Source organism: Octopus bimaculoides, chromosome 4 (assembly GCF_046866305.1).
Source record: "Octopus bimaculoides isolate indiv1 chromosome 4, ASM4686630v1, whole genome shotgun sequence".
NCBI classification, from domain to species: domain Eukaryota; kingdom Metazoa; phylum Mollusca; class Cephalopoda; order Octopoda; family Octopodidae; genus Octopus; species Octopus bimaculoides.
This window is the reverse complement of record NC_142931.1, coordinates 132,014,495-132,032,883: the sequence shown is the minus strand read 5'-3', so window position 1 is coordinate 132,032,883 and position 18,389 is coordinate 132,014,495. Positions and strand designations below refer to the sequence as shown.

General features: G+C 38.1%; 1 protein-coding gene across 7 annotated transcripts in view; it reads left to right on the top strand.

The window, feature by feature from the left end:
• The first annotated feature begins 9,407 nt into the window (after positions 1-9,407).
• The window catches only part of LOC106882879 (arf-GAP with SH3 domain, ANK repeat and PH domain-containing protein 2), a 255,065-nt gene continuing 246,083 nt past the window's right edge, over positions 9,408-18,389 (top strand). For all 7 annotated transcript variants that reach the window (XM_089351483.1, XM_089351481.1, XM_089351484.1 and 4 more), the window contains exon 1: positions 9,408-10,252. In XM_089351483.1, coding sequence (XP_089207609.1) covers positions 10,127-10,252 — 126 coding nt within the window. In that variant the 5' untranslated portion in view covers positions 9,408-10,126. The remainder of the gene's footprint in view (positions 10,253-18,389) is intronic.

The window sequence follows — 18,389 nt, the reverse complement described above, 5'->3', positions numbered from 1 at the left end:
CACTAGACTCTCGGAGTGGTTGGCGTTACAAAGAGCATCCAGCTGTAGAAACTCTGCCAGATCAGATTGGAGCCTAGTGCAGCCATCTGGTCCGCCAGTCCTCAATCAAATCGTCCAGAGTTAGGGTTATGAGCATTTTACTCATAACCCTAACCCGAACCCTAACCCTAAAACCCTAAAGCTAAAACCAGTACAAATGCACGAACGATGTCATAAATAACAGTACCGCCGATAGTTGTTGTTGACAAACAACGGCACTAATTTTATTCAAGGGAAAAGATCCCATTACACCGCTAGAACGTGTTGTTTACATTCCACAGCAGTAATTGTTTTCACCTCAATAGACGTCAGTGATTGGTTAAAATTACCGAAATACGTCAATTTTAACACAAAATAACTTTAAAAAGATAACATTTTCTCAATAACACTAAGAGTAAAAAATGTTTTATATGACACATTCTACCAGTGTTCCAAGTTTGAAAATGTTTTGTTAAGAAAGCAAGTGGCGCCCGCCAAATCAGAAAGATCCTTTAGAATCAATATTTACGAATCATGCTGGCAGAATCGTAAGCACACGGGGCAAAATGCTTAACGGCATTTTGTCTCACTTTACGTTCGGAGTTCAAGTACCACCGAGGGCGATTTTGTCTTTCATCCATTCGGAGTCAATGAAATAAACGCCAGTTGAGCACTGGGGTCGATATAATCGATAGCTCCCTCCCCCGAAATTGCTGGCCTGGTGCCAAAATTTGAAACCAATATTCATGAATCCTATTGATAGGATAGTACAAATATTACACAACATTTACATACATTATGAAAAAGAAAACATACAACTAAAGAGATCAAATAATAAAAGAAAAACCAAATATGGCCCCATATAATAATTTGGTAATAATTATTTTTGTGTAACATCTTCCCTTCCTTATGTTCTGTCCAAATTTATTTTTATTTCCTTTAGAAAAAAGAATCAGTATTTTTATTTCCCTTATATGTTGAAGTTTAAAAAATTCGTTTCATATTATTTTGAAGACAGTGTATTTTCTTATTTTTGATCGATTTTTTTATTGTTTTGTTGTTGTTGTTTTTTAAATTTGACTTGAATAGATATGCGTAATATTTGAAATAACAATATAGTTCCTGAAATGAGACGATTACAGCTCCAAATACTTGTGCAGGTATGGAGCCAATATTCATAAACACACACCTATTGATATTAAATAACATTTCGAAGGCGGCGAGTTGGTAGAGTCGTTATCACGTCGAGCGAAATGCTTCTCAGTATTTCATCTGTCTTCGTGTTCTGAGTTCAAATTCCGCCGAGGTCGACTTTGCTTTTCAGCCTTTCGTACCAGTTGAGCACTGGAGTCGATGTAATCGACTAACCCTTCCCTGAGACTGCTGGCCTTGTGCCAAAATTTGAAATCGATGTTAAAGAACATTTCCTTGAAATACCTTACAGTAAGACCAAAAACTGGAGCCACGTGATTATAAAGAGTATTCCTTAACCATTCGGCTTCAACTTCTAAGACAACAAAGTTAAACGGGGTCCACTGGATATATATATATATTAGCTTTTTTATTGGGTTGTCAGGTGAATTTGTTCGTTTCTTCCCAATGTTATTTTAATTAACACGAAAAATATTTTCATCGCAATATTTTATGGCTTTTGTAGTTCTATTCAACTTTTGCCAATCGCTTTTGAAATTTGAACTCATTTTCCCACTTTTTAAGACTTAGACGATGTTCATATATTTAATGTTCATCATCATATATCTAATGTTCATGTTTTTCAAGTAGAAAAAAAAAACATAAGCGTTTTTGACACCTGCTTCACTTCGCTTTCAATCAAAGTTCCAAAGCTGACAAAGCCGCTCGTAACATTTGTGTTGTCTATAGAGAAGGCGCTATTACCGAAAGAACTGCGAAGAAACGGTTCTCACACTTCAAGGAATGGAAATTCGATTTCACTGTTCAGTTCAACGAGTATCGATTGAACGATCTCACCCACGAGGATCTGCGCCAATCCACTGGGAATTGACTCAGTAGATAGGATGCTCGCTCTCATACGGCCGGCCGTCAACTCTACTCAATGGGCAATGTAGCTGAAACGATTCAACCAGCAACCCGGCGTGCTTCTTCGACTCCGAATGGATGAAAGGCAAAATCGCCCTCGGTGGTACTTGAACTCCGAACGTAAAGTGAGACAAAATGCCGTTAAGTATTTTGCCCCATGTGCTTACGATTCTGCCAGCTCACTACCTTATGATTCGTAAATATTGACTCTAAAGGATCTTTCTGATTTGGCGGGCGCCACTTGTCGCTAAATTCGCCAAAAATGCTATTCGGTTTGGAAGTTCTACCGCACCCACCATATTCTCCTGATTATCATCTTTTTCGGTCGTTCTTGAACAGTCTCCGAGGCATTTCATTCAACAACCACGTGGAACCTAAAACGTAGCTCAGTGGCTTCTTCGAGTCAAGATCCAATGATTCTTACCGTCAAGGCATTGATAAGTTAGTGGAACGTTGGCAAGATGTCGTGAACAATGAAGGAGAATATATTATTGACTGATCTGTTAAAAATCATTGATGAAATATAAAGATTAAAATAAATGGAAAACAGAAACAAACTATATATTTTATTTTTTCTGTGATAGGCATGGCTATGTGGCAAAAAGCTAGCTTCCCAACTATACGATTTCAAGTTCAGTCCCACTGCGTGGTACTTTAGGCACGTATCTTCTATATAGTATTATAACCTCAGGTCGATCAAAGCCTTGTGAGTGGATTTGGTAGCCGGAAACTGAAAGAAGCCCGTCATATGTGTGTGTGTGTGCTTTTTTGTCTCACAGCACTGCTTGACAACCGGTATCCCATTTTGGATAATTCTTTTTCCTTAAAGTGGATGGTTTACAACGTTCTCCTTCCCAGAGAAACTTTATCTTCCCATGTTCTACTACTTGTGGTCTTTTGCTTTTGTCAATTCGCTTTACCCTCTCCGCCGCAGCATCAAGTACTTAGTTAAGGCCGCCATGTGTATCTACGCTCCAGATATAAATGGTTGGCTTTCAGGTTTCACGATGTTGCTATTGTTTAACCCCAGGTAAACCTGGATTGAGCCAGCTTATGAACAAAGGCGCACCAGCCGAGGCTATCCTGTCTATTTTCTTTTTTGTATATTTACGTCTACACTGTCCGACGTGCCTTTCCTTTTTAGGGCGGTAAGGTGAGAGTTGATGTAGATTTGGCTGCTATTTCTAGCTGGCCAAGTGACTTGCCCAGAGAGTCTTAATCAAAGATGAAGAATACATTGAAATTGTATAACCATTTCAGTGCAACAATTCTGATGTAATTTATCTGTCAATTATGATATTTTAAATGACCTTTTAAATACTTCCATTGTTTTTATCCTTTAGAATGACATGGAACATTCGAAAATTTATCTGAATTTCGAGAATGCTCATTTATAAAAGTAATTAAAAATCCCAAATAAAGATAAAAATAAAAATATTATTTGTAATTATTTTGACTGGTGTTTGTTGTTTACTCCCCCCCCCCCCACCGGTAAGGCATAATCAATCACACCTCTAACAAAGGATGTTCCGTCCGTGACCATCCAATCTTATTTTCTTATAGATGCAAAGCTTGGCTGTGTTTTTAAGAAGCTCGCTTCTCAATCATGTGGTCTTGGATTCAGTGCCACTGAACAGCACCTTGGGTGTGTGTATGTATGTATGTATGTATTTTTACATATTTATATACGTATGTATACGTATATGCACGTATCTGTTTGTGACGGTTATAAATGAGCATCCTCGTCCTACAAGTGAGGTTGTTTGTTCCCATTCTTCCATGGGAAAGTATGACCTTGCTTGGGAACAGGTGAGGGGTGGTGACAGGAAGGGCATTCGGTCGTAGAAAATTTGTTCCAACAAATTTTGTCTGACCTACGCAGCATGGGAAAATGGACATTAAATGAAGATGATGTTGATGATTCTATTACTAAATGATCCATTGTACCCTAATAATATTTTACTTTGGAACCAAAATAGCCATGGACGAGGGAACATTATAGGATTAGGTTACAAAAGGCGTTGGGGATTTACGCAGAAACCAGGCAGGTGAAAGACAGAAAAGAATGGTATATATAAATATGAGATAGAAACTCCAGAGAGGAAGAACGCCACCTGGGGCCAAACGAGAAACCTTCTCGTTTCAAGGATAACCCTGACTGCCTAAGGTAATTCCCCCCCATTCAACTGTTATTTCCATGTCTACAGGCATATATTCAGTGCAAACCCATTCACTTGAGCCATGGTTATCGGGCGGTTTTTAAGCTAGCTCCTGTGGAGGGCTCTTCATTGGGGCCTTGGGCCCAACAATGACACTTCATGCATTGAGTACTTATCAAATTTTATTAAACTTGACCAATATTTTTCAAGCAATGAACAATTATCATCAAAACAATGATATAATTTGTCGACTTGGAACTTATTGCAAAGCTGCATGATAAACAACATTCGGGGGTCAGTACAATTTTTTTTCTGCCTAACCCTTTTCTTTCTCTCTCCTTTTCCATCTGTTGATTGTTTTCAACCATCAACATCACTAGTACCACCACCATCACCACCACAACTGCCATACGCACACATCATTCAGACTTTTGACGCCACCACCATCAATACGTTTGACTTAACCACTTTCCCCTCCACCACCATCACCACAGTTTTTCACATACGAAAACAAATGAGTTCAATACGCAAACAACGAGAGAAACAATGGAAAACAGGGCAAGCAACATAAAGAACGACCCTTCATCAGTTGTCGGCGGTCTATCTACTCCTCATTTCGAGCATTGAACGACAATATGAGTCTTCGAAAACAGCTGCTCCCATAAATACCAAAACGAAATTTGACACCTGGGAAGAATGGAAAAGACTTTGATGTTTCGAGCTTACGCTCTTCGACAGAAGTGTTAAATGGAGAGAGAACGAAAATTAAAGATGGAGAGAAAAAAAAATTGTGTAGGGATTAACGGTTCAACACACACACACACACACACACACACACACAACGAGATTTCACAGAGTTTCCGCCTACCAAATCCACGCGTGAAGCTTTGATTGTTGGCCCAGCGTTGGCTATAGAAGAAAATTGATGAAGGTGCCGCATAGTGGCACTGAATCGAAGACCACATGGTTAAGAAGCAAGCTTCTTAACAACTCAGACATGCTTGCGCCTGTAAATAAATAAAATTACAAGATCACAGACGGAACACCTTTTGTTCGTGCTGTGTTTGATTATAACTTACGTGGGGGCAACAAGCGAAAGAGTTGATGTTCCAATCTAGTAAATGAGACCTAGAGCTCGACATGATGTTAAGTGATGAAATATGACATAGACTATGTTAGTGGCTTGCTAGACTGGGTGCCGCCCAAGGCAGCCCTTGAATTTTCTTCCCCCACCCCATCTACAGGTCAGTGGCTTGCTAGACTGGGTGCTGCCCGAAGCAGCCCTTGAATTTTCCTTCTCTGCCTCCTATACGGGCTTATGCAATAAAAGTGCTATTCCATATAAGCGCCATCCCATCAGTTACGCTACTGAACTATTTACGCATCCGTTACCTCTGCCTGACTTTTCAAAGACAGCTTCCTCTCAGCCCATTTGTGAGTGAAACTGGTCATAACCTTGTCATTCCACTTTCTATCCATTTGGAGGTCTGGGTCAAACCAGATCGAAAACAGCTTAACCAATCCGTCGACAGTGCGGTATCCCCGCGACGCTGGCCTGCGGTATGAACTTCAGTTTTCAGATACCGAGCTGTAGGTAGGTCCATCGACTTGTTAGAGTAGGTTTATTGTTTCAGTGATCACCTTGTATTCTTTTAGAACGATGTCGACAATTTCGACTTCCATATTGTCTAAACGCTATTAACGTTGACATCGTCCGCATATGCCGACAAGGCTTTTGTGCGTCCCAGTTCCAACGGGATACCTCAGTCAATACACACAGAAAAGATGAAGGAGAACATCTTTGGCGAATCGAACGTGAGATTTTGAAATAGTTCCGATCGGTGGCCATTTAATCTGACCACCGAACAGATGCTACTATGTATTTAATAATCATGATTATTATTACTCACAATAATAGAATCAGTGTTCGTAGAGAGATGCGGCAGGGAATATACGATCTGGAAGCAGGGTAGACTAGGAAAGAGAAAGATAAAGAAAGTGTTAGGAAAAAATATCAGAGAAAGTAGAGGTAAGAGTTGAATTAAAGAGGGAGAACGAAATAAGGAGAGTGTGAAATTGAGATAATGTGTGTCGTCTGGTCGTCTTGACTGTAAGGAGAAAAAAAAAAGCAATGAAGAGCAAGAAGAACAATGGAATGGAGTAATATGGCAGCGTAGGCCAAAATGTCTGGGGAGGAAGGAGAGAAAGAGATATATAGATAGGTAGATAGAGATAGGGAGAGAGAGAGAGAGAGAGAGAGAGAGAGAAGGTAATGTGATAAGGTAGACAGGCAAGTGAAGTGAGAGATAGAGGGACAGGTGGAAACGAGGTGGTAAAGGAGGGAGATGGCGAGAGGGAAAGACCAAGATAAGCGAGTAGGAAGTGATAAGGGAGCAAAAAGAGATAAAGAGGGAGATATAGAAAAAGAGAGGGAGAGAGAGAGAGTATGTACGGTGATGTGATAAGGAAGAAAGAGAAGATACATACACACACACACACATATATATATATATATATATATATATATATATATATATATATATATATATATATATAATGGCTTAGTCAATAAGCGAGTGGAAGATAGATAGATAGATAGATAGATAGATATATAGAGAGAGAGAAAGAAAGAAAGAGAGAAAAGGGAAAGGCAAAATGCCATGATGTGATATGAGGGTGATAGGCAGAGACAGAAATGGAAGGGGTGTATTCAAAGAGCGAGAAGGAGGAAAGATAAGACAGGTGGATAAAGTTGGGGTTATGAGCGAGAGGGAGGGGAGAAAAGAAAGAAAGAAATATAGAGAGAAAGAGAGAAAGAAGAGCGAAAGGAGGAAATAGGTGGTAAGAAGCGATGGTGTGGGGGAAGCCATGTGAAAAAATTGTGACAAGTTGAAAAGGTGTGATAGGGAAAAGACGGAGAAAGGTTAAGTCAAGTGGACGAAGAAACGGAAAATACCTAGCTTCCATTAAGAAGAGAGATAAACAAAGTCATTATTGCAGGAGAGGGGAATCACAAACGACAAGTAGGAGTGAAGTGATAAAGCGCGCCGAGTGTGCGTGTGTGTGTGTGTGTGTGCGAGTGTTTGTGTGTGTGTGTGTGTGTGTGTGTGTGTGAGACAGCTAGTAAGGGGAGGGAGGGAGGGAGATATGAAGCAGATTGAAGTGAGAAAGAGAGAGAGAGAGAAAAAAAAAGAGGTATTAAAAGAAAAGAGAGAGGGAAAGAGGACACTCATGGGTGAGAGAAAGTGAAAAACAGAGGAGAAAGAGAAAAGAGAAGGAGAAAGAAATATAGAGTAAAGTGGAAGAGAAAACGGAGAAAGAAAACGAAAAGGGAGAGAAAGAAGGAGAAAATGGAGAGAGAGAGAGAGAGAGAGAGAATAAGAGGTTGTGGCAATATCAGAGCCAGTAGCAGTGGAATAAAGGAATAGTAGTGGTGAAACGTAGAATTGTCCTGAGAAAGAGAGAGTGAGAGAGAGAGAGAGAGAGAGAGAGAGAGAGAGAGAGAGCAATAGTCAAGTGGCATCGTAAAAGAAAAAGAAAGAGAGAATTAAAGAGAGAGAGAGAGAGTGTGTAAAAGAAAAGAAAAATGTTGATCCCGAACCAATGAGGGAGCCTTTATGTAATCTTTTAACATGCTAGAAATAGCAGCCAAATTTCCTTTAAATCACATCCTACTTGTCTATCCAAAGGAAAGAGCATTTTTAGATAATGTCGTCGCAGATATTTAACAAGACGGGATAGTCACGGCAGGAATGATCTTTGATTATAGGTTTTTTTCTGAACAATAACAACAACAACAACCAAGTACATCAATCAGTAGTAGTTGTATTGGTACTAATTATCTAAATAGTAATAGTTGTAGTGATAGTGGTAGTCTAACCAAAGCAAGCAGCACTGCAGACGGTCTGTGGGTTGTGTGTGTGTGTGTGTGTGTGTGCGCGCGCGAGCATGTGTGTCCGTATCTATCTATCTATCTATCTATCTATCTATCTATCTATCTAACGTGTGGTTTGTATTATTTCTCTGTGTATGCATATATATATGTGTTTGTGTATGTGTGTGTATAAAGCATGTGGTTTGTGTGTATGTGTGTGGGGGGGCGTGTACATATTTATCTCTTTCTCTTTCTCTCTCTCTCTCTCTCTCTCTCTCTCTCTATATATATATATATATATAACGTGTGTATACATAATATATTATGTTTAACGACAAAAGAGAGACGAACTAAGGACATGACAGTCAGTGCTGCCAACATTCCATAATAAACAGAGAGAGAGAGAGAGAGAGAGAGAGAGAGAGAGAGAAGCAGCAGACAAAGAAAGAAAGAAAGAAAGAAAGAAAGAAAGAGATTAACATTTCCAACCCCTACAACAACCACATCAACAACGAACTAAACAATAAAGACTACGACAGCCACCAAAGCTTTCTCTAACGTCACTAAAAAAACCTATGGAACACACAGTAATAAATGTAATAATATTAATAACGAAAAAAAAAATTATTAATGATATAATAAATGATAATAAATCAATAAACGAATGAAGTAAATAAGTAGGTCCATCAACGAATAAAAATTAGATTTCGACATTTAAAATAGAGAAAAAAAAAAAAAATTTAAAAAAAGCCACGGAAGATTTCCAGAATAATAATAATAATAATAATAATAAAATAAATTCCAGATACACGACATAATAGCATTTTAATACATAAACCTTCAATTGATTTTTGCTTGAAAGTTATTTCGTTTTTCTTTTTTCTTCACTTGAGTTTGTAATTTTATTTTTTATTGCTTGTTCTTGTTTCTGTTGTATTTTTAAATTTTATTTGTCTAAATTTGTTTCATGAATCAATCTTATATATGAAAGCATTCACACACACTCACACAAACGCACACACACACGCACACACACACGCGCGCACACACACAATGTATGTGTGTGTGAGCGCGCGTATGTGTGTGTGTGTGTGTGTGTGCAATTGTGAGTTGAGAATTGTGGAGAAGTTACTCAGTGACCTAGAGTTTCGTACCAAAATACGAGCACGAAACTCCAGGTCACCGAGTAACTCAAGTCAATAAAATATTGTCACACACACATGTATGTGTTGTTGCATGTGTGTGTGTGTGTGCGTGAGTGTGTACATCTATAAACATATTACATTTATATATATATGTATAAATAGACATATAAACTATGCATATAAACATTAGTATGTATGTATGTATATATATATATGTGTGTGTGTGTATATACATACATATATATATATATATATATATAATTTAATTATTCCGAGCCATTTAAATAAGATAAAATGATAAAATATCGAGAAAGAGCAGCAAACCAAGAATAAGATTACAACTGCGACAGACGAAAAGAGAAACTACTACTACTACTACTATTACTACTATGAATACTACTGCTGCTGCCACTACTACTACTACTACTACTACTACCACTGTCCCCACTGCTGCTGCTACTGCAATACAAGTAGTAGTTGCGGTACTACTGCTACCACATCGAGAAACAGTGTAAAAGTAATAGTAGCAGCAGCAGCAGCCGCGAGAAACAGAAGGGTCTTTATAGAGTGTGCTTGTGAGAAAGGACAGCTCCAGTAGTAACAATAAACACAAGACCAACCCTTATTACTTACTACTTGTAGTACTACTATTAATAATAATAATAATAATAATAATAATTATAATAATAATAGCAACATTAATAACGATTTGAACATTTGTAATAACTATAAGAAGAACGGCACTGTCAGCAGTAGTAACCCTTCAAGCAACTGTTAATAAGAACACCGCCCTCTTTTCTTTTTCTTCGGCTTACTAAAAAAAAAAGGGGGAAAAAAAAAGAAAAAGGAATAGAAAAACACAATCCGACATTATGCCTGAAAATATAACTGTGTCCGAATTTTTACGGGAGACGTGGGACGATTACCATTCGCCGACAACCTCCACCTTTGTTTCAAGAATGCCTCTCTGCAAAAATACGATCTCTGGCCTGGAAGAGGTAAGCAACTAACACCATCGCTATGACCATAATTACTCCAATATATATATATATATATATATATATACACCTACCAACACACCAACACAGCCACCACCACCACCAACATGAACACTAATATTATTAACAGCATCACTATCGCCGCATTATATTACAAGTACACCCACCAACACCAACTCCAATACCACCTACAACTACGAGCCAATTATAGATCCTCTATATGGTCGTTCGACCTGTTAGAAATAACAACCAAATACCCTTCAAATTACATATGTATATCACACGTTACTGCTGTCTTATTGTATTAGGTTAGGACAGGACATACATTAGATAAATAATACACTCTTATGATCCTCCTAAAAGACGGTAATCATGGTTGAAGTACCTCTGATCATAGTTCTACTCTTTCAGAGGCAACCCGCGGCCAAACAACAACAACAACAACAATTCCCACACAATTACTGCCTCTTCCAACATCACCAACAATTTTTGCACATATCTATAATTAATATATCCATTATTATTATTATTATTATTAATATTATTATTACTATTACTACTACTACAATTATTATTACTTAAACACTACTATTGACATCGTACTGTCTACCATGTCAACACTACCGCCAATACCTACTACAACCAACATACTACCACTACCAACCGCCATCATTACTAACCACCAGTATATTATTATTACTACTACTACTGTTACTAGCATAACCATCGACACTCTACTACTACTACTACTACTTCTTCTTACCAGCACAACCACCACCACCACTGATATCTTTTCTATGAGCAATACAACAAACTAGCTTCATACTACAACCAACACAGCTACATACCTACTGCACCATACTACGACTAATACAACATTATTCACAATACTATAACCGACACTACCACTTACATACTACTACTACTACTACAATCAATGCCATCTATCATTAACACTAGAACAGTACTAGCGCAATTACTACTGCACTGGCTGTTACTGTTGTCACCACTACAACATTACCGCTATCACAACAACACTATCTTTACTACTACTACTACTACTACGTTGCATCACCACTGACAAAATTCAACACTTAAGCTATACAATGCACCCACCAACATCATAACTATAGTCTAACCACTAACCAAAACCACTACAATGCAGATATAACCACTTTGCAACAACCACTAATACCACTACAGTATAACAATCACACTACGATAAACAACACTAGGTTTCTTATGCGCGAGGTTTCTCCGTGGTCGCTTGATTTGCTAGAATTAGCAGAGAAGTTTCCCTCTGATCACAGGAAAGAAGGACGCGTTTGATAATGTAGACCTAGGTATAAAGTATGCCTGAACAAGAGACGGCGATAGCTGTGGCTGGAATGCATTTGATAATCATAGGTTTCCTCGATCGGATCTAACTGTAGGTTAGGATAACAACATTAACATCAAATTTCCTTCAGATCGTGTACTACCGTCTTGAAACAGGAAGAACGTATTGGGTAGTGTATTCTTAGATGCACAGTGAAAAGAAAGATGATAACGTTTGGAACACTTTTGATTATAGATCTGCTCTTTATCAGCCCTCACGACCACACAGCCATATCCAACACCACTATCCACTCAGCTATTTCTATAACCGCCAACTCTTACTGCAAAACTTCTACCGCAAGCACTAACAACTACACTACCATGTATACCACCTTAATCACTAACAATACCACACAAACACTGCTTCAAATACCATCATTATTACCTCATATAACGCTGCAAGCACCAACACTGTCACACACAACTGCTGTCACAAACACTAACATTTATTATGCTACCATGTATACCACCACAACCACCCCACAACTACCACCGCCAACACTAGCATTTCTATACTACCATGAATACAAACTATAACCACAAACATTACTACACGAACGAATGAAGATCTCATTGCAGGATCGCTTAAGTAGAAACCAACCTTCCCACAAATCACATCCTATCGTTTTAAAATCGGAAGGACACGTTGGCTAATGTAATCCGAAATATATTTAAGAAAAGACGAGATGGTTATGGTTATGAGTGATTCGGGGTTAGATAATAGTAACAACAACAACATTACCACAAACTACTCACACGACCACCAACTCACTAACATACAACTATGTCCAACAACACTACCACACAACCACTTCACAACTAACAACATACCATTACACAACCATTAATCCTTCTACACAAACTACATTCACGCACAACTAGCATACGACCCCAATCGTTAAAACCGTGTTACACAACCATCAACTTTGCAATACAACTGACCTTATCTGACACATAACAGCAACCCACATTTCCCCGTATCACACTAATTAATATAATTATCCATAGGTGGGGTGTATAAGTTGTTGGTATTTAATTGTGGTTTAACGTCCTTATTATTACATAATTATTTTGTTATTAAAGAATTGTCATTGTACAGCTATTTCCGACAGAAAAAAAAAAGTGTAACGAAAACAGTTTCATGGTTATGAATTTTTGTTTTCCCTTTTTCTTTTTAAATAAGTGAGTGTTGTTTTAATGTTTGTTTACACACACACCATGAATAGAAATACTATACATATATTCATAATATAATTAATTATATCTTGTTTTACATATCTGGACGTTGGCCACACACGCACATACTCGCTCATGCATGTTTTTGAGTTTGCAAACAAGTGGAATGAAGTACTCGATCTCGAAACAGTATAAATATTTCAGTGCTCAATAATCTGAGCTCTACATTATCTACGTCTCGTACATCACTGATCACGTAATACAGTCTACGACAGGGGTTTTCAAACTTTTTGACTTGCGGACCCCTTTATATTTCAGGCTTTACCTTAGGGACCCCCTTATAAACGCTTATGAAATTTATACATAAATATTTGCTTAAAATAGCATATATTTTTACATTTATTTATTTAACAGTATTTAACAAATAGGTTTATTGTCAATTAAAAGATTTCGATTAAAAAAACATATATAAAATCAAATTGCCCATAAAAAGTATTTGCTGTCCACGGACCCCCTGTCTTGTTCTTGCGGACCACAGTTTGAAAACCCCTAGTCTACGACACACACACACACACACACACACGCACGCACGTGTGTGTGTGTGTGTGTGTGTATGTGTACAATACAAACACACATAAGTTTGTGGGTGGGTTAAAATTTTTAATCCATAACCTTGAGTTCGACGCAACTATCTTGAATCTCAGATTCTGCTTTTGGTTCCACACTCTTAAGTGGCCTGACAATGTTCTTTTGAACTTGTCACTTCCATGACACGCATATATATATAATATATGTGACATGACATAAATACCTTCACATTACACATGTGTATGCATATATTCTTGTCTGTGACGTGTATATATAAACATCCTTACATTATGCATTTATTTGTGTGTATTATATGTACACACACACACAGATTTTAAAAATTTACAAACATAAATACAATATATACAGCTCTGATTGATATATATATATATATATATATATGGTAATCTTCAAGTATGTATATATATGTGTGTGTATGTATATATGTATGTATGTGTGTAAGATAGAGAGAAGTATGCATTTATTATATTTATGTTTGTTTATAATTTTTTTTTTATCGATCTGTCGTGCGTGTGTGCATACGCGCGCGAGTTCCAGTGTCCTGATATGAGAACCATGTATCATTCATTACAAATCTCTCCTAAAATCTACAACGACTCAAGTAGAGATGTGCTTACATTACTGGAAGATATCACTTAAATTCTCGTGTCGTGAGTTCATATATCGGTGCCAGACAATATTGTAGAAGCTCTCGGCGTATTTAGACTTCACGCTTTTGACTCGACACCGTCGCTAATTAAACTTTATTAAAACTGTAATTTATAAGGTTTACAGAACATTATCGTTGTTACCAACTATTAAGCCTTGCGACATTGTTCCGACAGTTAACTTGCTGTGTTCAATTCCTGCTGAAGTCAACTTTGCCTTTCATCTTTTCAGGGTCGATAAATTAAGTACCAGTGGAGTACTGGTGTTGATGTAATCGACTACGCCCTCCCCCAAATTTCAGGCCTTGTGCCTTTAATATAAAGGATTATTATTATTATTATTATTATTATTATTATTATTATTATTATTATTAGCCTTGCGATATTGACCCGGTTGTTTATTTTCTCAGTTCAATTCCCAACGAGGTCAACTTTACCTTTCATCCTTTTTGAGTCGATAAAACAAAGTTCTAGTCAAGTACTGGAGGCAATGGTATCGACTGACCTTTCTAAATTGCTGGCCTTCTGTCTAAATCAGAAACAATTATAATTATCAATTTTTTAAAATAAAATATAATAAATATAATACTATTACTATTATTGGACTGCCGAGGTAGACGTTGCCCTTCATCCTTTCAGGGTCGATAAAATAAGTACCTTTTGAGCCCTGGGATCGATTTAATCGTCTAACCCCCTCCCCACAAATTTCGGACCTTGTGCCTGTAGTAGGAAAGGATTATTATTGCTGAGGTGTGGAATAGCAGAAAAACGTACAGCACCGAACTAAATTTTACAATAATAATGTCCTCACAATGTTCCGAATTCAAACTATATCCCTCTTGAGTCGATAAAAATAACTGCAATTAATGAATTCAAAGGATTCGTAGCTAAATCCCTCTTTGCTACAAATTTGTCAAATTTTGAATCTTTATCCCTTTGCGGTCGATAAGTACTGGATCCAAAACTGAAGCCTTACTCCTAAAATTTCTTGTCTCGTTTCTATGTAGGAATTCACTATTTTTATGAACTAGAATATCTGTTAGTCGGCTTCGATTCCCAGTTTGAAGTCAGTTGTCTTGAATGAGCTCGTCTTCTATATGTGTGTGTGTGTGTGTGTGTGTGTGGTCCTCTGCCTCAAAGAAATCAATATTAAACGCGACGAGATTTTGAATCTCATTCAAGCCTTTTTCTTTCTGTCTTTTTTGTTTTCTTCTTTCTTTTACTACTTCGTTGATGTTCTTGATAAAGGCATGAATACTGCAACCACCCATTTCCTCTATAAAAATAATAAGAATAAACAATGTCGGCTTTGATGCGCGTTGTGCTTATGATGTTATAATAATATAATAATAATAATAATAATTGTTTTTAAATTAGGCACAGTGGCTAGTAATTTTTGAGGGGAGGGGATCAATCGATACCATCGACTCCAGTACTTGATTTTATCGACCTCGGGGGAGTGAAAGGTAAAGTTGACCTCGGTGGGGGTTGAACTTAAAATGTTAAGAACCGGAAGAAATACTGCAAGGCATTTATACCGACGCTCTATAATAAATAATAGTGGTTTCTAATTTTGGCACAAGACAAGCAATTTTGAGTGTGGTTAGTCTATACTATCGACCCCCAATGGGTAATTACTTTTATCGACTCCGCAGGGATGAAAGGCAAATTTGATCTCGGCGGGATTGAACTCAGAACGTAATGAGCCGGAACAAATACCGCAAAGTATTTATTCCGTCGCTCTATAATAACAATAATGGCTTAATATTTATTTCTCCCTTCCCAAAATCTTTCAAGGCATGGGAGTGTTGGGGAGTGGTGATGGAGTGTGGCGATAATAGTAATAATAGTAGCTTAATGGGTTGGTGAATTGTGGTGCTTATGTCGCGTTGGAAGGGATGCCGGTGATATGCTGTTGGGGGGGGGGGGTCTGTCCTGTTATAGAGTAGCCTAGGTCAGCTTTGAAGAAAATCCGTAGATTACATACAGCCGTTCCGTTCAAAAACTAATGAACGAGTCTTCTTACATGTCTGATACATGTAAGGCTCGTTTAGTGTGTCAGTTCGGCGTCAAAATCCTATTATTCGAGTGATCAATGTTTTAGCCGTGGCCATTCTGTCTACATTGTGAGGCATGTAATTCTAAAATTCTCTTTTCATGAAAGACAGTAGGGAATTCTTTTAAAGATTTCGTTGAAGATTCTTGTTACATTGAGCAGATTAAATAAATGACTACGTAGAAAAAAGCTCCCTCGATGACATTGCGTCAGTGTGATGATAGTAATGTTTTGACAAGGATATATATATTAATAGAATATTGCGATGTTGTAGTTGCTGGTGCTGTTGTTGTCGGTAGCAGTGTTGTTAGATGTACTAATATGATACTGTTGTTGTTTAACCCTGAGCTGACCCTGATCGGATAGACCTTTCATTCCAGCCGTCACCAATCAATCACATCTCTTTTAATGTTAAATGCTAACGGGGACTAACTACATTGTCTAGTGTCCTTTCCTTATTCCAGACGGTAGTGTGTGTGTGTGTGTGTATTGAGGAAGGTTCTTCTGCCATTTCTAGTAGATCGATAACCCCAAACTGACCCTGATCGAACAAACCTATCTCCAAATACATTCTAGCCGTCTCCAATCAAATCTTTTTAAAGCTAAATTCTGACTTAGACTACATCGTCTTATGTATTCACTTCCTTATTCTCAACAGTGACTTGTGTGTGTGTGTGTGTGTGTGTGTGTGTGTGTGTGTGTGTGTGTGTGTGTGTGTGTGTGAATTGAGGAAGGTTTTGCTGTCATTTCTAGCAGATCGAGAAACCACTCTGAGGTCTTCTGTTGCTGGTATATGTATTAGTGTAGTGTTGGAGTAGTATCGGCATTGCTGTGATACTGTTAGTTAGTGGTACTACTACATTAATACTGTAGTTGTATCGGTGTTACTGTGGTAGTGTTAGTGGTACTGCATTTGCGTGGTAGTGATGGTGCTGGTAGCAATTTTGGCGATACTGTTCTAAAGAAAAAAATATATATCGTATGCCTGTCTGTCTGTCTGTCTGTCTGTCTGTATGTGAATGTATGTAAATGTCTGTGTATGTATCTTTGTATGTCCGTGTGTATGCTTATGTATGCGTGTATATGTGCATATGTTTGTGTATGTATCCTTTGTATGTCCTCGTGTGTGTGTGTGTGTGTGTAGTACTTACGTATGTATGTGTGTGTGTGTGTACGTATGTGTAATTCACTGCCGGCGAATGTTGACAGTTCCAACTGTCAAAATTCTTTTGTAATTGTGTGTGCGTGTGCGTGTGTGTGTGTGCGTGTGTGTGTGTGTGTGTGTGTGTGTGTGTGTGTGTGTGTGTGTTGATCTACAGTGATTGTGGAATTTCGAGATTTGAGCTAAATTGGAACTGTGTGAATGTGTATTGGAATCTTAACTAACTACATCATCTTTGCTTCGAGACAGCGATGGAACTTCTTCGTGGTCTCAAGACCTGCTGGAAACAACAACCAAATTTCCCTCAAATCACACTCATTCTTGAGAGAGAGAGAGAGAGAGAGAGAGAGAGAGAGAGAGAGAGACAGAGACTGACTGACAGACAGACAGAGGGGGAGAGAGATAGACAGACAGACAGACAGAAGGAGAACGAGAACAAGTACACCACCTCAGGGGGATGGGGGTAAACGTGATGATCACAACTGGAATGTCTTTTATAATAAGCCTGCACGGTCAGGGATGGCATGGGGCTGTTAAGCAACCACAACAAGAACAACGATCTTCACCATCATCACCGTCATTGCTTCCATCTCCACCATCACCGCACTACTGTCGTCATCATCATCATCATCATCATCATCATCACCAGTACTGCAATTAGTATTAACAAAACCACCACCCACCACCGCCAACGCCGCCGCCGCCTCTACTACTACCACTACCTCTACTACTACCACGACCATTCTAACTATATTACATTCAGTCACTGCTACTCATGAACATCACGTCTTCACAAAACACTCTTTTCTCCTTGTAGCTCGTTTTTTTTTTTGCTTCTTAAACCTGTCACTGCTGCTACTGCTACTACTACTACAGGAGTATTTCTGAACTGCGATTGAACAATTCATGTTTCTTGTGTGACGTGATTCCAATTCTGTATCAGTACTTATTTTAAATGAAGACTTCACCACCACAGCCGTCATATGTTCATATTTATTGTAGTAAAGCCTTTGGGAAATGTATGAATGTCACTTTTGATTTTCCGATGTGAATTTCGAGCATTAAACTTACACACACATACATACATACATTGATTGACCGTTGACTGGA